The following is a 27,587-nucleotide window of genomic DNA, read 5'->3' on the forward strand; positions in this document are numbered from 1 at the left end:
ATAATTTCAATTATTATTCTTGTGTCACAGCAACTGTTTTTAAGCTTTAATTTGAAGCTAGCAAAAGGTGAAGAGAATTCATGATCTCTTCACCTTTTTTTTTCTCTTTCTTTAAATTTTAAACTTTAAATTAAAAATTTTAAAAATTTAAATACATTTTTAAAGTTTATTTCCCTAAGACATTTAACTTTCTCTCATTAAAAAATAAACAATTAACAATAGTGTTTAATTTCTATTGTGGATTTGTTTTTCTGTTGCACTTGTCTTGCTGATCAGTAACCCTTATATGCTCCAAATTTTTCCTTCTGAAAATCCATTATTATTTTATTAAAAGCACTTTGCAGCTGTCCTTGCAATAAAACAGACTGAATTCCATCTCTCATTATTTTCCTCAACAATTTCAATAATTTCTCAGTTTCTCTGTGATGTCACTGCTTTTTCAATGTCAGTGCTAGAAACTGGACAAGAATTTTAATCAAAGTTATCAAGCCTAAGATTCACATTCAACTCTATACCACATCACTATTACTTTGCTGCAGTAATGTAACACACCTTGTTCTGCTGAGCTCTTGTTGAACTGAGTCCTTAATCTATCCAGAAGCAATAGTTGCAGGGCATTCCATAACCTGCAATCCCTATGCTTTCATACCTAATGTCAGTGGTATTGGAGCACTAAAAGTATTACAGTGTAATTTAGATAGCTTTATCTGACTTCTCCATTGGCCATTCTTCCAAACTTTCTGCCACAGGCAAGTTCTAAGGCAAGGGTTGTAATACTTCAAGGAGTAGAACAAAAGAATGAATAGTTGGATCTGGCACTGATCCTCACTGAACCTCACAGAAACAATCCTAGTTGACAACATTCCCTCATTATCAGTGTTTGGAATCTGTGTGCTTCTGCAAACTCAGCTTTTGTGGTGTATTTTTCATGGAAACCTGGCTATCACTGACAGTATTCCTCTTCCTTTGGCCTTTATTTTGATAGGCCACACCAGAGTTGGACAGCTTTGCCCAGGGCTGAAGGCAGTACACCTGTATGTTTCTACTATTGTCTAGGGCTCTAGCAAACTCATTCCTTACCTTGGAAATCCCATGAGCAGTTTTGATAGGAAGGGAAATTTGGGATCAGCATATCTGAAAATATTTTTACACTCTTCTCTCTTCCATCCACTACCTTTCTCTAGTTGACAAAAGGGCTTTCCCTCCAAGTCAAAGCTAAGAAACATCCAAAGCCTAAAAGGTAAGCTAGTGTTTTCCCAGGTGTATATACCAGGAATCCTGACTAGAATATCACAGTCTTTTGGAGCAGGGAGTAAAAAGCATCTCTTTACCCACTTTTTGTAGGTCTTTATAACATCTTGTTGTAAACCTGACATCCACTACTAGCACTATACACAGAAAGTAACAGAAAGGAAAGAAATTTATTACAAGTATTATTGTAAAATTTGAAAATATTTATCATGCTGCTACAAGACTGCAGAATTCTTTTATGAGAAAAGCTTTTGGGAAACTACTGATACAAACTGATTACATTTTCCTACTCTTAAGACATTTTAACTTAAAATACAAGTCTTGTTTCCAAGACGATATCTTTCATTTTGAGAGGGTCATACTCTTTAGCACTACAGGTGGGCCACTCTAAGACTGCAGCTGCTGTAATTCTATTTTGATATGGAAAAGCTCCTGTCAGAGATTTAGTGGTTTGCATCAGCTACTGTGACTTAGATATTTTGACTAGTTGAAATGTACAGCTTCTTAACCTGGTAAACTGAAAGGTAGAAACCCCAATCAGATTATGGGAAAAAAGGGTCCTGCTTTTCATCAGAAGCCGTCTTATATTCTTGAACGCTGTAAATTGTTGTGTAATTTTGCTTTGTTGGAGACCTGCTGTACTCCAAACCAAAAGGGAGGATAATCTGCAAGGTATTAAAACTATTAATTCAGAAAAACAGAGATACTTCAAATACTTGGAATATTTGCACATGATGTGTATCATATGTACAAACATGGGAAAAAAGGGAGAGGACACAGAAGAAGACTGGATCCTTTCTGAAATGAGGTTTGATCTATAAATGCCATGTACTATATTTTTTCACCTGAGTCAGCAATTCATAATGAATAAACACAACACCTTCAGGAAATGGTATTTTTGCTGCTGTCTAGGCCAAGTTCCTACATTTTAAGTGCTAACTTTGGAAATGTGATTTAATTCTAATATAACTGTTAACTGAGAAAGAGATAATTAGCAGAATCAAAAGAATTAAAAGAAGAAAAAAAGAGAAGAAACTCAAGAAAACCCTGCAAAGAAATCTCCATATAGTAATTGCCATTAAAAATGAAACATTTATGTAATGTGAACGTATAAGATAAATATACAGTGTTTCTGAATTTTCCATCATCCTAACATCAAAAATTACTTTTAAATATCTTTGTGTTGCCATTAACGACAAGTGTTGCCAAATGGTGAGAACAAACCACAAAAAGTATATGAATGCAAAGGGGACAGTTTATAGATTTGAAGTTATTTGTCCTGCATATAGCTCATCTTCCAATGCTCAGCATTAGGCATTTCTGTATGCTAACCTCTGAGCTGCTTGGAAAATGGAAGCAGTGGAATAGATACACTGAAATTTTTTTAGAAAATGGGAAATGATTGAGGTGTTTCAGTTGTCATTCCATATTGCTTACTTAAATCCCACTGTAATAATCATCCCTCTAATAACAATGAACAAGACAAATGCAATAACTCATTCCTTCAGCTAAGGACTGAAGCATATTCCCCTCCATACAGCAACATATACGTAACTGGGAAAGTCAGAAGAGAAATAAGAAGACAATGTCAATACTCAACAGTGGGAGACCTTTCACAGCAGGTCACAGTGGGTTCAGGGTGAGACCCACAGAGAACTCTGCTGAGAGTTTTGCATATTTTCAAAACTCTTGAATGTAGCAACAGCCTCTTCTGTTTAGGACTTGGGTTCCTACAATATGTATTATGAAGAAAAACAAGTGTGTGCTTTGATCCGTGTAGAAAAACAGCTAATTTTCTTCACTGCTACATAATTACATGTTGCCCTTAATTTTTATTGCTCAATGTTTTTTCATTTGTTGCATTTTATCTTCTTGCTTTGTTTGTTTTCAAGTACCATTGGTTAAATCCATGGCTTAGATAAAGTCTGAGGTTTTGAGACATGCACAAACCAGTGGGACTGAGTGTTCTAAAGCAGAGACAGCCATCTATTAAAGTATCTAAACTCAGATACTACTGATGAAATGAAATTTTCAGTGACTTCTTTGAAGGCTTGGGAATTTTATGTGATAGATCCAGAACTGAGCACAGACTTCCAGACTCCTTGTCTTGAGCTGAAATGCAAACCCATGCTTTTCCTCCAGGTAATGCCACCTTCCCACAGGTTTTAATGCTCACATACACTACTAGGATAGCTGCTGGTGTCATTGTTCAGAGACATGAAACAGTGGTCATTAACATTTATCAATAAAATAATATTTTTTATTATTATAAATAATAATAAAAGGCTCCATCTGTAAGAGTATTAACAGTGGAGGCAGCCGCATAGGTCCAATTCCAATTAGAGTGATTATATTCTGTCCCTCTATAGTTTCTTTTAAGTAGCTTTAATTTGATTTTTTTTCTTCAGGTTTGTCTCTTCATCAGATGCTGTTGGTACTTTTCATTCACTGCTGCCTTTCTCCACAGGGAGGGATAACTCTTTCTCTCCTGTATTGTTATTACGCATAAATCCTAAGTAGTTGTGACTGTGGGTCCTTGAATGAGTAGATAGAAACCATTACCTAATGTGTGCCTGCTTCATTGCTGACCTTCTCTTTGACCAGCCACAGGTATCAGATCTGTTTCCCTACACCTTCTTCTTCCTCTTCACTACATGAATCTAAAGAGTACAAGCAGTGGCCCTGTAGATAAAGCTATACATGTTCTCACTATCTTTTTTTTTTGCCATCCAACAATCATAACATGTTTTATTTTTAAAGTAAAGCCATAAAAGGAAGTTTTAAACTTACTAAGCTGTGAATAAGGTACAAAGAAAGGAAATAATGGAGTATTTCCATTAATTTCCATTAATATTTCTGTTATTTCCATTAATAAATAATGGCAACTGGTCAACAAGGAAAATCAAATTAAGATAGCTTATGTGTCTTTAGAAGCATAGGCACCTACTGAAAAGGAGAAAAGGAGAAAGAGATACTGTGTGCCCCTGCCACACTGGTCTCTCTGTCCATATCCAATTCCCTGAGGGCTTTGTCACCTCTGCTAATGCATATCAGGAATTTCCCTTTGTGCTTTACGGAACTGGCCCCATCACTATGATGGTGCCATCTGGTACCCAGATATTATTGTTTGGCCACTCCTCCATCACTCAGCCATCCCCCAATCCTGTCCCCCTGGTTTATTTTTTTTTTTAATGGCTAGCACCAGGGTTATTTATGGCAGTATGTTAAAAGCTGGACATGGTGTTAAAATACAAAAGCATTTTTCAAAAGTTAGAGACAGAAATCTTTTAAAGAAACCTTGCACTAGTTCTTAACCAAATCCCACAATACACAGAAAACCCCATGCTTTTTTAATCATGACTGCTACTCTTTCTGACTTTGGCTGTCACACTGTGCTGATGTAATGAATTCCAGCAGAAGAGGTCAGACAGAAAGATACGGTGACTCCTTCCTCAGATAACATTTCTACTGCCTGGTGAATGGTCACTCCAGGGATGGACACCAATAGGAAGACAAAATGTACCTCAACACAGGATAGCAAAGCCTTTTCACCTTAAACATTTGTTCTGACAAAGACTACAATACTTTTTACCAAGAGAATATTTCATAGTAGTTCTGTCAGCAATTAATTTTTAATTGATCCCATTTAAGGGTGCAGTAGGTCAGACAACACAAACATAACTATTCTTTCTAGTCTTGAAGTGGTTGAATTGGTTGTGATTAATTCTTTGAGCCACAGAATGAATAAAGAAATACTTAACATGGATTTACATTTGAAGGCTGAATGCCCAAGTGGATTCTCTGCTGTCTGTTAAGGATTGAACTCCTCTAAAAATCTCTTCTTCAACTGGGGAATTCTATTCAGTAGTTTACTTCAGTGACACAAGTGGAAAATACTTCCACTGAATTTCCTGAAGAATATCAACCAAGTTTGACAGAGGAGTAAAATTCTCTGTGATAATTTTATAGCTCCGTCAGAATCAGTTAATAGTCAAAAATTCAGACATTACTGAGAGGAGAGGAAGGCAAATGACAGATAGAAATATACTGACAAAATTCAACTGTAAGACTTGCTTGCATTAGAAATTCCTGAAGATATAAATAATAGAAGGCATTATACACAGATGGAATAAAATTGCAGCATCTGGCATGGTGTTCTGGCAGCACATATCAGAGAATGATCACAAATTACAGGTGGAAGGATAGTATATGAGAAATACTGTAGCTTTATAAATCATTGTGTGCAATTTCATAACAAAAATAATATTCAACAGAAAATTATAAAAATCAGAAGATAGCAATACAGAGATTCACAAATTAATCTCAAATCTTATAAGAAATAAGCTGAAAATGTTGATTTTTTCAAATTTTTGATTTTTAGATTTTAAACTTCTAATCAAATATGAACTTTGAGAAGGACAGTAGAATTGCTTGAAGATGAGGCTTGTTTTCTTTGCCTGAGGAAGGATAAGGGAGAAAGGATCACAGTGGACAGGGAATAATGGTCTATTGGCTACAAAGAATGGCCCTGTCTGTAGAGGAGAATGGGGGCAGTCAGGGGCTTGGTGGCACAAGAAAGCTTGGCAGGAGCCTCAGATGAAATGGGGGGAAAAGAATGAATCCTTGCTGATGTCTGCCCAAGAGGAGTAATGGAATTGGTAATTACTGCACCAACACAGAGTGAATAGGAAAATCATATAAGCAAAACTTGTCTGAAGACACTTCCATTTCTCCAACTTAAATATGGTTATGAACAAAATGCTGCCTCTTCAGCACCTGGCTTACCATGCCACTCAAGACCTTCTGCTGTTCCTCCTGCCTCACAGCTGCTCACATTTTGGTTAGTCCACAGTCAGCAAAATAGCTGACCACATCACACAGTCTTACAACAGCTAGTGCTCAATCCAATATTAAAAAGCTCCCAGCTGTTACAAGCCTCAAATTCCCATGCATCTACACTCCAGACTGATCATTTATCAGCCAAAATATGTGGGTGGTAGCCTGACATCTGTAAGGGTGGTGGGCCATGGAGTATTACATTGTGTCTCTGCACAGCTGCAGGAGCACTAGCCAAAAGGTGCATTATCAGGGAATACACCTCGCTCTTGGTGTGTTTGAAATCCCTACACAGCTGAATGAAATTATGCTATAAAGCTGCCCCCAAAGTTGATTGTTCCTTGTATTGTGGTGAGTTCTAAATGTTTTGTCTCCTTCTTTATATTGTTACACACAGTTTTCTAATCTAATAATCAGGACCTAAAATGAATAACTGTTTAAAGTCAGACATTAATAAAAAACAATATTAATAGTGAAGCATCAAAACCAATTTTAGGTGGAAATTCATAACTCAAAATTCCTGAAACAGATTACTTATTCTGAAACTAGATGTAGATGAATATTACAATGTAGATGAATGTTAGAGTTTACAAATGGGGACTGCATGGATGGTTCTTCCAGCACAAATTTTCTATGTTTTCGTTTGGTTTTCCTGTCTCATGCCTTATCATCAAAAATCATTCTAAACTAAACTCAAAGCATCTCTGAGCTTTGGTAAAGTTTGTGTGAAGAACCTGACTTTGTGCCCTTTATTCTTCCTGTTAGTCAACACTTAATAAAAATCTATACTTGAACTAATATTAAGGAGGTTTCTCATTAGCCTAAAATGAAGATTAGAAATATTCCTGGCTTTCTGCCTTGTAGGGGTGAAACAAATGTACAAAATGTCACCTCATGGCAAACTGAACCTAGTCTGGACTGTGGGGCACTGTCCAGGATGAGAATTAACGTGTCCCACTGGCACCACAGTAGCCTTGCAATAAATGCAATAGCCTTTGCAGAAAAGGGCCTTCAATACAGCAGAGCAGTGGCACAAAGTATGGAGGTGTCATAACTATACTTGAAAAGAATTTGAAGTTCTTAAACCTCCTTTCCTTTAGATATCTCAAGGACTGTTTCAGTATCAGAAGTAATATACCCATAAGGTTTTCAAAAAGATTTTATTAAAATACATGTCATGACAAACAATAGGTTATGTTTATTCTCTACAAATCCCTTCTTGTTAATATTGAAAGTATTGTTGTTATTATTATTGTTAATATTTAAAGCTACATATGCCCATATATGTACACACACACACACTTATATACCTATACTCCTTTTCTACAGTGCAATCAACTTTGTTCACAAAACTGATCAAAAAATTTCTTTGTTATTTCTTAGTAACAAATTATTCTGAATATGACCACATAACAATATATCAATTTTGTTCCTATTTGAGGTGTGCTCCAAAGGTTTATTTACAGGTTAATAAATGCACATTTAGCTAAGAAATTTAGTATAGTCATGAGAAAAATCACAAGAAAATAATGTACTTTACAAAAGAAAAATTAATATATCCATAAATACCAAATTTTCTACGCTTTGACTCTGAATTAATCAATCCATAAAGTCTATGAAGTCCTGGAAGCAGTTAAAGATCTCATTATCTATATGTGATAGATGCTACCAATATATATAAACACATATGAATGTACATTTGACTGTGTATATGTGTGTATAAATGCTTCTGTATACAAACATATTTGTCTATATGTATCTATTTATATATATGACAGCTGGATTTTTCTTTTGTTTTGAAAGACTTACTACATATGTCTCCAGCTCTCTTGCAATGCTCCATTTTCTAATTACTTCAATTCAGATTAATCATGCTGAAACGGCAATTATATTGCATAATAATGTTTTTAAATATAATACATAGTTGCATTTATAATAAAAAATGCCATGTGCTTAGACACAAGGAACACAAAGATATTGATGGAAACTCTGTATGGACATTGCAATTATAGCATGGATTTATTGCATTTTCAGACAAAACCATCAAAAACTTAATAAGTACTTGTATCAAAACATTAGAGTACTTATAATTTCTTAGTCTCATTGCTCCAGGCTTATGTGGTATGCATCACATGATTCTAGTTTATTTTCTGCTAAAATTTATACTTTTTTTGCTGTTACTATGCTTTTGCTTGGGGAAAAAGGCAAGAGGGAGTCATCACTGGCCGCTTTGTTTGGCCCTTACTTCACAGGGGTTATTGAGAAAATAAATAAAGCTGCTGAGCTGTGAAGATATAGTGGTAATAGAGAACACAAAAATACATAGGTGGATGCACTTTTATTACAATATTCTTGTAATGACCTTATATAAAATGTGTATATTTGCTTAAATTAAATCTGCAATTAAATTAAATTATATTTGCTTAAATTAAATCCATAATTAAATTACCCTCTTGAAATCTGTCTCTTTGCACCTAAGCCTTAAGACCATGGATAGCCACAGGGCTGGGCTCATCCTTTACACTCTAACAGAAGCCAAATACATGCAAGAGATTGTGCTGGTTCTGCACAAGTCCCAGTTTCCCACGTGTAAACACAGAATCACAGAGGGCTTTGGCTTGGAAAGGACCTTATTGATCCTCAAGTTCCCACTCCCCATGCCATGGCCTGGGACACCTTCCACTAGACCAGGTTGCTCAGAGCCTCATCCAACCTGGTCTTGAATGCCACTAGGGAGGGAACAACCACTGCTTCTCAGGGTCACGTAACAAGGACCACTTGTAAGCAAATTTTTGAGACTTACGAGGGTTCTTCAGATACGGCTGTTCCTTCCTCCAGCTCTTGAGCCTGCTTATACCATGGTGACTTTGCTTCCACAGGAAGTTTCTCTATGGAGCAAAGATAAGCACGTGAAAATAGGAAGCATGTGGTAACACTGCTGTGTGTGCCTCCCTCCCTGTGCTCACCAAGCATGTGTGTGGTGTATGGGTGCCTTCACACACACAGAGGCCTGGCAAAAAGAAGAAAAAGAGAAAAGATGACACAGGGGAGAGAAACAAACATTTCATCACCTGGACTATATCACTTGCAAGGTTATGTGGCCAGATATTTCACTGCCGCAGGTAGAAGGGCTATAGTGCCCTGAATCCAGACAGGGATATTAAAATTGTCACCTTTCAGACTATATAATGGAACTGTAGAAGTAGGCACTTTGGAAAGTATTTTTGAAGGGAAACTTGCAAGTGTAACAGGCCTCCATTACAAAAGGCAAAATGTATAACATTCTTTCTTTACCTTTAAATTTTAGAATTTTGGAAGACATGCTGAACTTGGCTTAGCTAGATTACAAAAATAAAGAAAATCCTGCTTTGATGAGTGATACTAGAGGAAAACTATAATTAAATGACAAGCTATGCTTTTCAACTTGTTTATCAGTTCATCAGCTATGTGGTTTTTTTAAAAAAATGAGCTTGATACTTCGATACTTTTTCTGTCATTCCTGATGGAAAACAGTGGATCTGTTTTTCCTCCCCTCCAGGATGTGTGCACAAGGTAATGAGCTGCTCTGCTCTGGGGAGTGCAGGGCCATGCTGCTTTGCAAGCCAAACTCCACTTTCATGCAGTGTCAGAGCGGAGTAGTTGAGCTGAAGGCAGCAGAGCTGTTTTATCTCTACAGGGGTATAAAGCAAGAGCAAATTTGGCACTAAAAGTTGTGAAGAAGCTCTGCACTTCAACAGGACATTCTGGGCTGGGATCAGGGGGAAAAACCACAGAGGGTGGTGAGACTCAGACCATTGAGGAGAACCAGAGCTATTAGGTTATAGGCTAAAGCCTATTTGCCACTCACAAATCACCTAAGCCTTTTGGGTTTGAGTAAGGATGGACTTGTACTCATCAACAGGAGTAGGTTAACATCTTTCAGAATAGTCAGGAATTTTCTGTGACTCTATTGTGCAGAACAATGAACATTTCACATATGCACCTGAAATTTTCCATCTCTCAGTTGTATCACAGAGGAATGATGACCTATAATTTGACTGCACAGCTACTGCAACTTTAGTCATGCAAATCCCTTGGAGCAAGTTATTAACTGAGGAAAAGAGGGACAGTAATAGAATTACTATTCCTCTGTCTTAAAAACAGCTTGTCAAGCTCTTCACGTAACATGTTAGTGCCATTTAAGGATGAATGTTTGCCATCACAGCTCTTAGTTTAGTCTATACTTTCCTAATCATCCAGAATATGTAGGAAATATTTCTATTTATGTGCTCTACAGTTTGTTTTATGGGTTTTGGAAAGTAATACTTCTCTGATATTTTTGCTTAGATGCAAGTGCTTGTAAAAACAAAAATCCTTGTCTAACATAGCCTGTTTTGTCACTTTTAAAATAACCTTATTTTTTTACAGGTGTAGTTAATTATGATCTACACTGAAAATTTGTTAGATGATTAGAAATGTTGATGTTGTACAGTATGCTTTGACAGAAAAATGAACAAAAAGCACTTCTCATATAAGCTAATGAAAAAAAAATTACCTTTGGAGATTAAAGTAAAATCTTTCTTTTATAAAACACTTCCAGTAAAAATGGTTGTATATTACACAGAAAATTGTATTAGGTGAATATACATTCTCTATAAAATCAGAAAATCATTACTTAATCTAGTGATATCCTAGTTTTTCCCATTATTGGTGCAACATAAAGAGCTTGAATAAACTAAAATGAAATAAATTACATTAACAATTTGCCTTCTATTTATTTTTTGCAGAGAATGTTAAGAGAAGAGGGACTTCCACATTTTTTGCCTTGCTGCTTCTGTCAGCTTGGAAGATTGTCTTCTGCTTTGTGTTAATCCAGCTGCAGAAAAAAACCCAGTCTAGGACTAAAACATTCAATAAATTAGAAGTACTTCACTACTCCTACTGCTCTAAATGTCCAACTCTGCTAGAAATTGTTAGTTGCGTGAAATAAAAAGGACAAATTTCAAGTCTATAAATAGACTAATTTGGTTTGGATGAAACCTCTGGATACTGTCTAGTCCAACACTGTTCTGTAATCACTGGTCAGCCTTCAGATACATGGATATTCAAACATTAACTCTTGCATTATGGAGAACTGTGAGACTGTTGCAGAACAAAGATGAGGAGGAAAACTAAACCAAATTAAAGAAGGCTTTGCACAGGACTTTTCATTCCATGTGAAAAAATGGAAGAAGGAAGTAACTCCCTACAATCAGAAATTAATCATGTATATGCTGCAAAGGGCAGCACAAGATCTTATGCAGGATAAAGATGCCATGCTCTTGCAAGGGTCAGCTTCCAGCAAGAAGTAATTTACTTTGTTCCCTGACAAGTCCCATTTGGAAACACTTCATGACAGACAGAGGTAAGCAAAACTTTCCTAGTTCACTTTGCACCCTTCTAAGCAGCACAAGTTCTGCTGCTGGTTTGCAGCACAAGTTCTCTTCTGTGTCTTGCTGCATTTTGCTAACACTGTATGATGCAGGCAGACTGGATCTTGCACTACATGTGTTCTGAGCACCACAAACCTAAAATGCTCCCAAAAAATCAGCTGTTTGAGTGAGCTCAAACCCACTGAATATCATCAGTATGAGGCTCAGAGTCATGCTAACAGAGTCACAGGGCCTTTTTTTGCCTTTTTTTTATGTCTTGGAAGGTGGATGGAGTAAGCTCATATTGGACAGTAAAATACAGCGTAAACATACTCATTACTTTCCAAAGACTCTATGTCTGAGCTTCACCACTCTGGTGAAGCAGATATCTGGTGCCTGGCAGATACCATGAATTCTCATGGTCATGATAAACTGGAATCTTGAAACTTGGCATGTGTGCCAAATCATCAGCCTCTTAGTGCAGAAGTTAAAATTATATGTTTCACTGTTCCATCTTAGAAGAGCACAAGGTCCTGGATCAGTCTTATTTTATAGGGCTTCATAAAAAGTGCTCTTAATATGTTTCAAGATAACAATTCTTTTTTTAAAAGGAATTGTTTTCTTATGGCTTCTTTAGAGCCATGTTTTCTTATGTTTTCTTAAGACTTCTTAAGAGTGGAAGTCTGCAGTTTAGAAAAGTCCACATGAATTTCTGTAGCCCAGAGGTTTCCATAAATTAGTCAGCATATGGTCCCATGCATGCTCATATACCTGTGAAAATCACCAGATACATGTGTCTGCTATACCTGGTCACTGCCTGTTAATGCAACCCAGTCTCCAAGTCTCTTTCTAACATTTCCATCCCATAAGAACCTACAAACAAATGCAGAAATATTTCCTTCTTCTTTCAACAAACCATGGGGGTTTTATTCCAGTCTTCCTCTCTGTTTGAGGCCCTAGCAAGAAAAATATTACTACAAAAAATTGTTGTATAATTTTCTATAAGATGTTTCTGTCTGATAAATTTTGCAGCCTAGATAGTAAGAAAAACCTCATGAGATATGCTTGCTTCTGATCTATTTCATGCTATAAGTTATGAACAGGCACTTTTGTAATTACAGTTACATTTATTTACCATAGGCATTATTTATATAGTTCATTTTAGTTTATTTTAAAACACAGGACAAATTTAGCTTGGATGCAAACTGTGAAAATACATCCAAATTTACATTTCTATTGCTTAGTCTGCTGGACAACAAATTAACTATGAAAGGCCCAAAGCTTGTAAGACAAAAGAGGTCAGCACTCCAAACCGAGGCAGGCAGACAGGAACAGACAGGTGTAAAATCATAACTCAGCGCAGGTGGAAACAGGGTGCCAGCAGCAAAACAAAACGTCTTGAACATGGAAGAGCTCTGAAAAATTTAAGAGAAACATCCTGCCTCATTACCTTTGGGCTTGTAGCAAGGAGTGGGTACAACACATTCTTCTTTAATGTGTGGCTTTGTTTTAGTACTACAGCCTCCTGTATGCATCCCCCGGTGATCAATGCAAAGGACCACACGGTATCTGAGTCCTTGTCCACAGGTCACAGTGCACTGGATTTAAAAAAAAAACATGAAAAAATGAAAAGGCAGAAAAACCCAGTCACGCATAGCAATGATAAATATATGGGGAATTATGCAATGTCAGGGAGGCAAACATGATGCAGAAACACCCAAACTTGAAAATAGAGTAATTGTTGTATTCGGTAATTATGGATAAGTATAAAATTGACAGAAATTTTTGCCTTTTTGCTCAGAACATTTACTTGATTTGGACATTTTGCCACTGAACTTCTCTTGCAGTATCACTCTTGCAGTGTTGCCTACTTGGCTTGTAGCCATATGTCATGTATTGCATATGCTCAGTAACACCCTGTCAGTTTCATTTGGAGCCACTCTGCTCTGCGTGGACAAAGTACTGGGGCTTATGCATCAATAGGGTTACACTCAGCTATTCTGGAAACCATTCGGCTTTCTTCCCTCAGACACTTTCTTAGTTTGTTTTTTTTTTTAATTTATTTTTGCTCTGGTTCATCAGCTTTTTATCCCTTGCACAGATTGTTTCAAAATTGGTTGCACAGGAGACGGTCAAAACTACAATCAGTTGGAAGTGCTGTGGATGTTACCAATATTACTTTGCTCTTGGACAGCAACTTTCATCTGGAAATCAGAAAACACTTTGCAATCAGTCAAGAACACCTCATCTGTAGGTAGGCTAGCCTAGCTTCTAAAGCACAATTTACTTGTTTACAAACTGGGGTGGTGAGAAATGATACTTACATATAACTAAGTCTTTATGTACAAAGTTAAAATATTTCACTACTTTTGTGGAAGGACATTTCTAAGACATTTACGTTCATACAGAAGGAAAGGCAAGTCAGTAACAGACAAATACAGATATCAAAGAGGAGTCTCATGTACAGATCTATGTGCTTCTTGAAATTTCTCAGTGTTTTTGAGTTTTGATTTATGGCTGAAATATTGTAATACAGAAATACCATTACATATTTTTTTTTCTTATTAATCTTTTTTGGTTTTTGTACATTTCACTTATATTCCCAGTCTATTATTAGTAGAAGGTCACAAATTAATATTATAGAGCTGATTTATTTTTCCATCATTGTTCTTGCTCATTTTCATCTTATTAACGTATTTTTCCAAAGTGGTTGCTTTGCAGTTAGACAAGCAGCATAATTTAAAACAGAGGTGTTGGTAATGAGAGAAAACAATAAATGTTCCTACTTCCAAAAACTCACTAAACTATAATTTAAGATATTTTCCCTAGGGTGTAAAATACAAAACAAACAAAACAAAGTTGATTACCGGAGACCATTCTTGAGCAAGCCACTTTGGACAGTCAAATATATTGCAAGGCTGGACAACAGGCATCTTTGGAGTATACATGCATTTCCATTCTTCCACGGGGCTGATGTGCCCCTGAATGTCTTCTTCCACACAGGAGACGCTGCGGCTTTGAATGCCCCCTCCACAGGAGGAGGAACAGGCAGTCCAGGGTGAACTTTCCCATCTGGAAAACAAAGAACCATCAGGAAACATTACCCTTGCTGTTCCCACCCTCACCTCTACCCCCAAAATATACAAACTGCTATCTGTAAGGTTGTTTATTTGTATGGGGTTTTTTTTTTTTTTTTGGTTTGTTGTGATTTGATTGTTTGATTGTGTTTGTTTTTGTTTTGATTTGTTTTCATTTATTTTTGGTCTGGCTTGGTTTGTTTGTTTTTTTTTTTTTTTTACCTGGGTAACATCAGTAAAAGTGAGTCATGTATCTATTTTCATAGGTGTCCACAGCAGCAAAGCATGCTCATAGCTGATGTCTTTTATGTCACAGTTAATCATATGAAATCTCCTCTTTCCCACTAATCTAATTACTACTGCCATAGAAAATCTAAATACTTTTAACTAAGTTGTTTTTTTTTTTTTAATTGATATGATCATATTTTCATAATTTCTCATATTCTTTGTCACAAATCACAGGAAACTAAGTGAGCTGTGAGGCTGATGCCTCTTTTGCAGAACATAAAGGGAACAAGCAGTGTTTTTTCCAAGGAAGCAACTCAGTAGAGGAAAAAGAAAGAAAGAAAGGAGGAAATTAGCAAAAAGAAAATGTGACTATACTTGTAAGGTAAACGTCCTCTGATGATAAACCTGATAGATCTTGTTTCCTTACAGTTAAGGCAGTGACAGGAGCTGAGAACCATCTGTTCTCTACAAGTGCCATTTGAGAATGCAATGAAAAATTTCAGAACAATACATGTATGTTCTGAAAAGCTATGCATACTTATGAGAATAATCCTTTTTTTAGTTATGCTATAAGATATGTATTTTTTTTTTATATATATGTATACCTGTCTGTCCACACAAAATAATCTGGTATTGCCTCTCTTATATTCAAGCCCTTGTTATAGATTGGACGTGGGACCATTCCCATGATCCAGTGTGGCTCTTCCTGTATATTACTGTGCATGACTGAAGTACAGAAGTATGTGCATTCTGCTTACCTGGAAACACTTAATGAAATAATCTTTTACCCCACAAAGCAAATTCTTTTTCATAAGGACATGACAAATACTGTTTGAAACAACGATTTTAGTTGGGAGATTTCAGTTTTTTACCTCAAAGAATAGTTTTTTGTGAAAACTGCCCTACCTGTTTCCTCCTTTGGACAAGAAGTAAAAGAAGTGAAAGGTACAGACTTTTATTCTCTCACTTAAAACAAAGGAAATGTTTTTGTTAAGTAACAAATACAGGATCCCCAATATTGTTGAGCAGTATGAAAAATGCTTCTCTTTTTCTCTAATTGTCCACATATCAGCCCCAGTATACCTGGCAATACCTTCATTTGGTTACTGTCCGGTAGCACCATAAAACTTAATGTGAAATGGCTTAAATTAAAAGTTGTTTATGAGTAGTAAAGCTACTGATTAATTATATGACTTGCCACTAGCAGTGGAGGAACCATGCTCCATGCACAGCCATCATTGTGTGCTGATCATAAGCCACATATTACACAAAGATGTAATTTTAGGAATACTGTTTCCTGTGGTTCTGCTGAACAAGTTTCCCAACATACAGCTAAGGTTTCTTACTGCCAAACAGAAATTCATACAAAATTTGCTGCAGCCCACTTCAGCCATCTTTTCCTAGCTTTAAAATGTGACAGCACTAGGGAATTTCCTGAAGTCTTTGGGACAAGTTTTCATGTGCCTTAGGCAACCTTAGCAATTTCAAGTAGCTTAAATATAGCAGATAGTTTGCTTCTCAGGTGTTGTAAGAATGTAAAAGAGGAAAAAGAAGTTTCCCTGTTGCACACCTCTTAAAGCAGGTGTTACATCACCTTTCAAAGTATGACGGGTGCAACATTTGAGGATTTGTGAAAAGAGTTTGTGGTGCGTTGTCCTGGGCTAAGTTTATGATGCTTGTATCCCCAGTTGTCTGTTCTGTTTACGCTGGATGTTAAGTTCTGCACCTTTAAGGCTGGTTCTGAGAGCGAAGGGTGGGGAGCAGAAGCCGCAGTTTGTGTTCAGAAACGGCACTCGCTGCCCCACATCCTTCTCTGGACTGTGCTGTCTGCAGCATGGACAGACAGAGGGACAGAGCTCTCCTTTGCTGTTAGTTTTCAGCTGGCTGAGATGGGGAAGTTCCCCAGACTGTGGCTTTTTTTCTAGATCTGTACAAACCTGCTCTGGACTGAAACCCCAGACAAACCCCGGGAGCTCAGGCCTGTGGCCCAGCGGGGCCTGGGCCTCGGCACTTCCAGAGGGACTGAAAGGGACTGAGAGAGCCGAGCTGGTGTAGGACTTTGTGAATTTGCCATATCTTCAGAACAGTGAGAGGTTTTATTGCTTAATATTATTAATTTTTTATGCTTGTGAATACTTTACTTGTTAAATAAATAGTTTTATCCACTTTTCTCCAAGGAAATCCTTTCCCAGAACAGTTGGGGGAGGGGCGACTTGAATTTGTTTTCTGGAGGGACCCCATTCAGAGGTTTTCTCACAATTTTGCCAAAAACAAGGACATGCATTAAAAGTTATATCATACATTTCCATCTTGGTTATAAAATACAAGGCTGAGGAGTTGCAGTAGGGAAATCTTGCAGAGATGCCTTCACAGATTAGCTCTCTACTTATGGAATGTTTATCACTCTGTCCCTAGTATTAGATGCTGGTCTCAGGCAGGTAATGCAATCAAACCAGGGCCCTTTTTTTTTTTTTTAATTTAATTTAATTTTTTTTGCTGTGAGTTTTTTAAAATTTTGTTGTTTTGGGGATGTTTTTTGTTTTTTTGTTTTTCTTAAAGTGTGCAAGTTCAGAGGAAAGGCATTTTTGTCCCTCTGACTTGGCCCTGTCTCATGCCAGCCTTATGGTCTATTCAGTTTCAGCTGCCTCTGAGGTTTGGAGGAAACACATGTAGCTGTGCCTTCCCTGTCAGGGTGATCGAGGAAGAGTTGAGCCCTGTTTGTGGGTTCATAGGAACACAGGTGAGAGTGAAGCAGAGAGAGAAGAGGGGAAGTAGTAGCAAAACAGCAGACAGAAAACAGGGGTCAGGCTGTTGCATCCTGAGCAATTGATACAGGGGCAGATTAAATCTGAGTAGTGAGGCTGGCAGAGTGGGGCAAAGGGATGCAAAGGGGCAATTGCAGGGTGAGACCATAATCCAGTACAGCTTGTTAAATAGTCTCAGGCCTTTGATATTTCTTTTTCCTCCTTTCCTTTCCTTTCCTTTCCTTTCCTTTCCTTTCCTTTCCTTTCCTTTCCTTTCCTTTCCTTTCCTTTCCTTTCCTTTCCTTTCCTTTCCTTTCCTTTCCTTTCCTTTCCTTTCCTTTCCTTTCCTTCCCTTCCCTTCCCTTCCCTTCCCTTCCCTTCCCTTCCCTTCCCTTCCCTTCCCTTCCCTTCCCTTCCCTTCCCCTCCCCTCCCCTCCCCCCCCCTCCCCTCCCCTCCCTTTCCCTCCCTTCCCTTCCTTCCCTTCCCTTCCCTTCCCTTCCCCTTCCCTTCCCTTCCCTTCCCTTCCCTTCCCTTCCCTTCCCTTCCCTTCCCTTCCCTTCCCTTCCCTTCCCTTCCCTTCCCTTCCCTTCCCTTCCCTTCCCTTCCCTTCCCTTCCCTTCCCTTCCCTTCCCTTCCCTTCCCTTCCCTTCCCTTCCCTTCCCTTCCCTTCCCTTCCCTTCCCTTTCCTTTCCTTTCCTTTCCCTTCCCTTCCCTTCCCTTCCCTTCCCTTCCCTTCCCTTCCCTTCCCTTCCCTTCCCTTCCCTTCCCTTCCCTTCCCTTCCCTTCCCTTCCCTTCCCTTCCCTTTTTTCTTTTCCTTTTTTCTTTTCTTTTCTTTTCTTTTTTTTCTTTTTTCTTTTCTTTTCTTTTCCCACTCTTAAGTACTGCTGAATAATCTTCTGATACAAAATTTTCTCTGTTCTTTGTCAATGTTCATGCCCTTTGTACACAACTAAATTAAAACTTTTTTTTTATATCAAGGTAGAGTGTTAAACCCTGTATTTGCATTGTAGCTTCTATATTCCTTACTAACAGGTAACTTTTGATGCTAGGAGGTATGCCTCAAAATGGGTTTGTGGGGTTTTTTTAAAATAAATAACAAAGAAAAATGTTTTCCAGAAAATAAGGAATTAGATGCAGAGATATATTTTGTAAGTGTATCTCACAAATATTTGGTGATACTGACTATGTGCACATGATTATAAGCATTTATCTGGGAAGAGCATAGCCTAGTCCTAATGGGACAGATGTTAAAGGGTTTGAACACTAATGGCAGTGAACCACAGTGCTTGGTTGGTAAGTTCTGCTCCTTGTGTTACTCAGTTGGAGGTTGGTCCATGATTTGGCTGGAGACTGTGGTGTGGGAATACTCTGCATTTGCACATGGATACTGAAAGTTCTGTGCATTAGGCCTCAATATTGTTGGAGGGAGGTTGTTTCTTCACCTGGATGAGACTATCTAGTTGTCTAGAGGGTTCTTTCTGTGATTTCATAGCCCATGAAACAATAAATTAATGAAGAAGAAAACACAGTGCAAGACTTTGCATATCCAGGCAGTATTTCAAAACCCAGAGGTTATTATCCTTCAGCTATCAAACATTTTTGTAATCAACAGTCTTATTCACTGATTTAAGAACAATTACTCATCATCTTATTTCTTGATTCTTACATTAAAGATGTTTTAATTGTGAGTTAGTTAATGATAAAAATCAGGTGTTGCTCCTGCCCTGAACACCTATTTCTTAGAAAAGCCAATGAATTAATGCCCATGGGGAAGGCATTAACATGGGTTTGTAAGACCACAGAACAACACTAACGTTGTCAAAATCCAAAATCTCATAAATTATAGGCATGCAAAATGCAGCAAAATGGGCGTGAGGGGGAGAAAATCTTGTGGTTCATAACAAAGCCACAGATTATAGTTTTGTTCAGAGAGGAGTAAAGGGCAAGAAAAAGAGAGTTGTGAGAGAAAAGGGAAAGTGGGATTGAGGAATGGGAGAAAGAAAGGGAACACACACTTTATAAATCTGCATTTCTCCTTCTGATAGGCTATAATTTCAGTTTTTTATTGACAGAATTTATTACAGCAGGTTAGCACTTGAGCATCTATACATTAATCTGTAAGAGTCCAGAGCAAGAGAAAAGCAGCATCTGTTAACTTAGCCTGAGAGCAAAGCAGAAGTACAGAGAAGAATAAAAGAAAAAGAAAATGGATTTGTTAAGCCTTGCATCTGGTTGACTGTTTTACATACCGAGGAAGGGGATGGTAGAGGTCATAGGGCATGATCTGCTTGTATCCATCACTGTTAGGAACAATAATGCCAACCCTCTGAGTAGAAGGTACACATAATAAAATAAACACTAAATGATTACATTATACAACTTTTGTATTACAATATTGTATTACATTACACAACTTTTTATATTACGGTATTATAAACCAACAAAATAAGATATTTTACCTAAATCGTCATCCCATTAAAAAAAAAAATATGCTCCCATCCTACTTTTTCTGAGTAATTCAAAGAATAAATCACTTGTTACTACTTTTTTGTTATAAATATATTGTTGTTTGACAAATAATATTGCTTATATATTATATACCAATCTATTGCTAAAAGTCACCCAAAATTTCTTTTCAGTTGAGTTATTATCTAGCATCAAAAATAATGTTTCTATACTTAATACTTTCTTGGAGCTTGGATCCACAGTGACTGAGGACAATAGGAGAACTTCTATCTGCTTCAGAGAACTCTAAATAAAATCTTTTCTATAACTATTATATGGTTGTTTCTGCCCATCAAATGAAGCCTCTGCTTTTAGAGGGGCCAGGATTATAAATCTGGGTAATCACAGTGCAAGAATTTAAATCTGCAATTCTTGTCTCTTCACCTTAAAAGAGTCCATAACTCTACTTTTTAAAATTTTTATTTAAGTTTTTTTTAACTTTTTTTTTTCTGGAAGAAAGAAGCAGCCTGAGAAAAGATTAACACATCAGGTTGTATTTTTCTGTTTGTCATAATTGGTTGGCTTACTTTGCTGTACTGGTGTGGTGTTATAATGTAATATCTAAAAGTTATAGAAGACAATAGCATAGATCAAAATTACGAATTAACTGAAATATTATCATGCCAGTTATATTAATATATTAATAGTATTAATATAATATTAATAATTATATTAATAATATTATCATGCTGTGTGTGAGATGGATGCCACTTATCTCATTGGCAACTGCAGGGTCTCACTGAATTGCTAGTCTGAAATTTTATCTTTTGTCTGCACTGTTTATAATTTTGACTCAGAGTAACTTTATCAGGTATAACTATTAACATAAAACAGATGATCTCAGAGGACCTCATCACCTTCATCAAAGCCACTTGGGTACTTGGATGGGGCAAGTGGACAGAAAAATCAAGGAGTGAATACTAATTGCATTAAAATAAAAGGTGTGTCCCCATCCAAGTTAGGGATAGATGAAACTGAATGTCAAAAATAAAGGTGTATTTCGGGAGCATTTTACAGATGAGGGGTGTTAGGTATGCTGCTATGGATTTCTGCAAGGGGGAAGGAGTGAAGGAGGGGGAAGGGAGAAAGTATTCTCCATCCTCAACACAGTTCACTGAAAAATGCTGTAAGCATTCAAAGGAGTCTTGTCAGGCCGGCCCTAAAGGGGTCTATTCTCCTTTCAGTCAACAGGGGTTTTATATGCATAATTTGTCCAAGATAGAAGAATGGATCCCATTGTGTTTCCATAGCAAGGAGTCAGTGTCAGGTCAGTGTGCTGGAATTTTCCAGCTACAGTGCGGGAAGCAGCTGGAGCCCTGGAAGTGTGTGAGAGGAGCTAGACAGTTCCCTCTAAGATTAGCAGTCACTGCAGTCACAGGGACTCTCTGCAGGAGTGTGCATATTTGCATCTTTGAAGAGTTGCCTGTCCCCACAAAAGTCTAAAAATCTAGGAGAAGTTGTTCTGGTACTGGGAAACTTTGGAAAAGACAAATAGGTCATTTAGAGGACAGTCAATGAACAAGTCTTTTCAGACTTAGCTTGACGGGTAGACATCTGGAGAATGTGGAGGAATTGTGTACTAGTATTTTAAAAAGATGAGAGGGAACTTTTTGTGAGGGGTTTTTTTGCCCCTGCTTTTGGGAATTTGCTGTTTTCCTGACTCTTGTACTACTTCTGTTGAAGTTCCACTGTGAAGCTGTTTGCACTTTCCAGATCATCAGCTTGCTAAGAAGGGGTTGGAAAAAAAGGTTAACATAGTGAGTTAAAAAATGAAATAATGACACTATAAAAATATCTACTGCCTAAGAAATAAGCAGATTTCAAAACATTTCTCATTCATTTCAGTGAAAAGTATTTTCTTTCTAGTAAACATGATATCTCTGCACAATCCAGGTCTACATGCTTTAGAATGCATTACTTCCAAGACTGTTCAGATAGAAATAACTGTACCACAGTCACACAGTGTTATGAATATTAAATAACATTTACAAAGCACTAGGTTAATATTGTAATTGGAAAGGTTTGACCCTTGAAAGAATTTGCATGCAAAAGTTGCATTTCTGTAAATAGTATTGAGCTCCACAGACTTATTGACACTGTCTTTGAGCCTACATGAGGGGTTGCCAAAGGCTCTCATTCTGTAACTACAAGAAAATTAATTACAGCTATAAAGCCATAGCAAGGAAAAAGACCCCCACAATAGTACACAATGGTTTAATTTATCATTTTAAAAAAGAATAGTCTTAAAACAGAAGAGCAGATGGTCATCCTATTATTAATGACATCTGCACTTTTCTAGCTAGCCTTGTGTGGGGTTTTTTTGTATGTGTTCCATAAGGAAAACCCTAAGGCTAAGTTAACACTTAAAAAAAATCTTAAGAGATTACTTCGGTGTATTCTTACTTTTTGATGGAACATAGTGGCTTAAATTCCATGAATCTATCAGTCTATCATACTCCTATAAACAAGATGGAAGAGATCTACTTTATAGGGTTTATTTATTGCACATCCCCATTCAATGCAAAGGAGATGGTGTGCTAAACGAGCAGAGAAAATAATAATTCCTTCACTGAAGTATGTGTGAGTATCTAACAGGACTCATTCACAAAACATCAAGAGACTTGGCAGGAGCAGGAGCAGGAGCACAAAGCAAATTATTTTACAGAGCTATTCTGTCCCATATGTCTGCAATCTCCCGGGCCTTTCAGACCAACAAGTCCTGTCATATATTCTGCACATTGGTTTTTTTTTTTCCTCCTGAGGGCTGGCAGTCTCAACACTGTTGCTATTCCGAGGCACGTGTATGGTTGGAATGGGAGCCGCACATGCCAGAGAAGAGAGTGCTGCAATCAGATCTGCCATCTCTGAAAACATTCAGCCTTCCTCTGGGATGAGTTTTCTCAGCTGCACTCCTTTGGAAGACATGTTTGGTCAATTCTTCTGCAGTTGCTCCTTCTCGCCCTTAACCTGATTTAGCTGACAGATGACAAGCTCAAGTGCCTTTCTCCTCTACCTCCCTGATGACTCAGTCTTTCTGACAAGGCCATCCCTTCCCAGCTCTCTCTCCTGTATGCTGTATGCTGACAAGTTTCAGGTCCTGGAACAGGTCTCAGGAACCTGTTGAGCCAGGCAGGGGCATGGGTGGTACAACTGAGAAAGAAGCCAGCAGAGTGAAAGGACATCTGCTGCCAAAGTGCCTCAGGATGGTGTGGCCCACATGGGGACAACCTGCCACTCCTGTGGTGGTATCCTGCAGCCTTGCTGTGCCACTGCCCAGCCTCTGCAGGATGCTCACCTGCCTCTGGCTCACAGCCTTCACTTCTGCTGAGGGCTTTGTTCTGCTGGGAGTGTCCTACTCAGGGCTGCAGGGCTGCCCATGCTGCCGGGTGGCTGCACCCATCACACCTCTTTCCTGATGCGGACTCACACTTGAAGATTTAAGCCTTCAATGAAATCTATCAGACCTGAGAATAAATGATCTGCATGGCAGGGACTGTACCATTTAAGCAATGGAATATGTTTAAGACATTATTTGCAGTGAACAAATAGTAATGAAATGTTAAAGTAGCTTGGGCTGGCTGTGCTGGAAGACATGAAAGTGCTCACCTCAAAAGACAATAGTTTAGCATTTCTGTGAAAGCCATAATTATCACTGGGCAGATAACAATCTCATGCAAAAGACTGCACTTGAACACTTCAAATCCTAACACTAAGGTGATGTGTGATACGGCACTTGAGGGATCTCTAAAGACTATTTTTAAGGAGGTTTATGTCACACTGTGACATCATCTCCTTGTGCTACAAGAATACTTTCTGTTTTGAGAAAGAGTTAATGAGGTCCTCAAAGAGATGGTATCTGTTAATGCCTCCCATGTTTTCTGTGAATCTACTTTTTCCCTTCAGAGCTGGGGTAGATGACAGTAACACCACAGGTACAGGCAACATTTGTTTCAGTGCCTACATTTGCAGGCAGTGAAAGGGTTAACTCTCAGTTGTGCTACCAGTATGAGTTACCTTTCTGGTTTCTGGATGCTGTCAATGTGAATCTTGAAGAACTACCATGTATGTTGTATTTATATGTCCTTTTATATGCTCTTAGTACTTTACAGATTGGCAAATTCCAATGTCTGCTGCTTAAACATTTAAAAAAGACATGTCAGTGGATACTTTAAAAACCTACTTATGAATGAAAAACACTACTGAGAAAGCCATCCTTTTGTGTCAGCCTCCAAAAAAACGTCTTGCTTTAAACAGAATGTCTGTTTGGCATGACAGTATCTTACCTTTATAAAAAAAGTCTTGTTTATGGTGCAGAGATTTTAAATTCTAAGCAACATATGGCTTAATTATCATTGCTAAAAACCAATCTCTTCACAGTGCTCGATAGAAGTGTTTCCAGTCAAAAGCAGAAAAAGTAATTCCTTCTAGTAGCATGACTGTAATGCTTCGAAACATCACCTTTTTTTTTAATCAGTTCAATATGTTTTGGTGGTTTGGATGAGTAGTGTTTGATACAAAAAGGGAATAAGCTGGTAAGTAGTTAACACTTACTGAATGTTAACAACTGAATATCCAGTGAAAATCTCTGTAAATGACCATTTACATGCTGCAATTTTGGTGTCTCCTAGGACTTAAAATAGACTAATTTTCCTGTAACTTCATATTGGGCAGAGAGATACCTGTATTTGATGCTCATACAATACATGATATACTCTCCCAGCTTACAGCTTGTTATCAGAAGCATCCTGGGACCCCTTTCTGCCTTTCTTTTTGTGTTTCATTAATATGTATTGTCCCCTTAGAGCTGAATTTGCTCTGCTATTCACATATTTTATATGCTTAACAAGTGCTTCCTGGCCCAGCCCCCTTGCCTATTCTGACAAAGTTATTTTCTAGATAGATTTTGATTACTTTTGCCCTGTCCAAAAATCTAAGGTTTCAAGTGCTTGTTTTGAGAAGAAATGTATCTCTTTAGGCATTAGAATTATCTGCTGACCATCTTTATCCTGCTCTTGAACTCAGTCTGCCCTGATTATTACTACCAGAACACTGCCATTTCTACCATTTCTACGTTTTCATCTACAACTCCACTTTCACATTGTCAAGTACATTATGGACTTCTCACTACTTTGAATCACTCTGAATGGTCATAACACCCTGGTGTCTTCTGTATGCTTTTTGTACTTCAGTGCTCTTGTCAGGTTAGCTGAAAATTAACAACTAAGGACCATAATTTTATTAAAATTTAAATTTAATTTTAAATTTCTTTTTGGTAATACCCATACCACCCAGTATGGATATTTAAATGAGAATGCTAAAAGAAAACTTTGACAAGTAGGAAGAGGAGTTTTTAGTTTTGCTGGAGGACTCCATAAATAGTGTATATCTGAGAGTTCTTTCAAGTCTCTGGATGCTGAAAAACCTTGCTGGAATGAGAGATTTTCCCCAAAACTTTCCACAGGTATAAATATTATTTCTAGAGACACGCTTACAGATAAAATTCTAGGCAAACCCCAGAAAGTTTAAAAAAAAGTTAAAAATGTTAAAATGTTAAAAAAAACCACTAGAGGCTTGCTAATAAGAAATTTTTTAGACAGTTGCTTTATGCATTTAGAATCTTTGTTGAAGCTGCCTTTAGAAATCTTCATACGACTTTGAAATCTGGTGAAAACATGCATAGAGCTTTTGTGACTCAGAAACTCCCACATTAACATGTAGCAGCAACAGGCAAAAAATATGGGAGACTGGTAAAAATGCAGAATGGCATGGCTGGGAATGCCACCTAAAAGCTGAAGATGAAATGGAAATACTGAGAGCATGCTGGTGAGCAAGCAAATGGTGAGTGGGGCAGCAGCCTTTTTCACATTTGTCAAAATTGCTTTTTGGGGAGAAGCCTTGGCATTATGAATCAAATGCATCTTCTGCTTATAGCATCTTAGAATTGTCCTAAGTAAGTGTTTAGCACATGAAGTTAAGTCAAATCTGAACAAACCTTTTCTCTAAGAAGGAAAAAAATATCCATTCCTTTTTTATTAAAATATACCAGAAAGGAGGATAAAGCTGAAAGTGAAAAATACCTTCCAGTTTGTGAAGTTTTGGGTAGTTAAAATATTTTCACTTAATTTGATTGGTGAAATACTAATGTTGGGTTTTGCCACATAGAAGGGGAGTGGACTAGATTGAACTGGCTGCTGTTGACATCAGTAGATAACATGCATATAGACTTATTTTTTGCCAGTCAAAGGCAGACTGCTGTAAAATCATAATGGGCTGTAAACAAACAGATCTCTCCTTTTTACTTTGTAAGGCATGAGGTGGATCCAAAACAAGTTTGGTAAGAGAGGCAGAATAGAGCATTGATATGTAGGGATTAAAAGGCACTCAGTGTCATCGTGTATGACGTATTCTATGAGACGTGAATTACTGGTCTGACTTGGATGAACAGTAAACGTGCCTGCCTCTACTTAACCTGGAAAATGAGTATGTATAAATTATATGTGCTTGGTAAATAACCATCCACATACTTTCCCATGTTTATTGAGACTAAGCTTTTTTGCTATTCTTGATGCCAGCAATACAGCTTACATATTGGCATAGTAAGCACAATAAAGTAAAACATTTCTATGCACTAAACCTAAAGAGATTCACACAATAGTTGTGGTATTCATTTAAACTTTTCCTTCAGCTTACACTTTGCTGAAAATTTTAGTGAAAACTCTCCTACTTAAGTGGCTCCTTAACCTACTTAAGTGGTTGTAAGCAACCACTCTCAGTTCCTTTATTCAGTGCCACTATGGTCTTCAATGATTATTTTCTGCAGCATTCATTAACACACCATAGAAACAGTCAGCAACCACTAATGAGCTGTGCCTCACTGGAACTGGGTTCACCAGGAAAAATTCTTAGTTTTATACTGGTGCAGCAGAGAAACTTCCACAATGCAAAGACACTGTGGAGCCAAGACGCCCTCCTTATCCATGCTTCTGACCCCATGTTTCTGCTTCACCTACCCTCTTCCTGACTTTAAGAAATCATTAGGAATTTCCAGATTTCCTCTGTTTTTCTGTTGTTGATTCTTGAATTCTTTACAAAGGCACTTTTGAAAGTAGTAATTTGAAGTTTGGCATACTGTGAAGATGTTTCCAAAAAGCCAGTTCCCCTGGGATGGCATAGCTGTATTTCTAAATGACTCTCCTTCCCCTCAGGGTCTTTATATCAACAACTTTGCCTTGTTATGTCTTATATAAAACAAAATTGCTTCCTGACATCTGCCCAGCTGTTATTTTTTTTTTTTCTTTCCTCCCATTTATGGGATGCAGTCATCTGCATCACCATTTGAGAATTAAAATCATTGAGAAAAGCATGGAAAATATCCAGGACACAAATTCCAGAGGCAAATTACATTTGACCCAGAACAGCATGTTTAAAAAATAGTATCTTAGAATTAAAAAAAAAAAAATAATAAAGCAACTACATAAAATTACTTTCTCATGGAGACTGTGATAGATGACTCCAGAAGATAGGTTCCATATTGATTCATGTTTTTCAACAATC

The 27,587-nt window shown here is 37.5% G+C and overlaps 1 protein-coding gene across 2 annotated transcripts in view; it reads right to left on the bottom strand.

The window, feature by feature from the left end:
• The window catches only part of ADAMTSL1 (ADAMTS like 1), a 178,788-nt gene that overhangs the window by 71,417 nt on the left and 79,784 nt on the right, over positions 1-27,587 (bottom strand). Inside the window, exons 10-13 of one of the 2 annotated variants that reach the window (XM_088054554.1) lie at positions 19,778-19,828; positions 14,345-14,549; positions 12,928-13,075; positions 8,891-8,975 (exon numbers count right to left, since the gene is read on the bottom strand). In XM_088054554.1, the coding sequence (XP_087910680.1) occupies positions 8,891-8,975; positions 12,928-13,075; positions 14,345-14,549; positions 19,778-19,828 (489 nt within the window). The remainder of the gene's footprint in view (positions 1-8,890; positions 8,976-12,927; positions 13,076-14,344; positions 14,550-19,777; positions 19,829-27,587) is intronic. The other variant, XM_014252195.2, reaches the window with a different exon arrangement.

The sequence above is a fragment of the Pseudopodoces humilis genome, chromosome 4, assembly GCF_049639895.1.
Source record: "Pseudopodoces humilis isolate 2021_Gansu_Grassland_sample_001 chromosome 4, ASM4963989v1, whole genome shotgun sequence".
NCBI lineage: Eukaryota > Metazoa > Chordata > Aves > Passeriformes > Paridae > Pseudopodoces > Pseudopodoces humilis.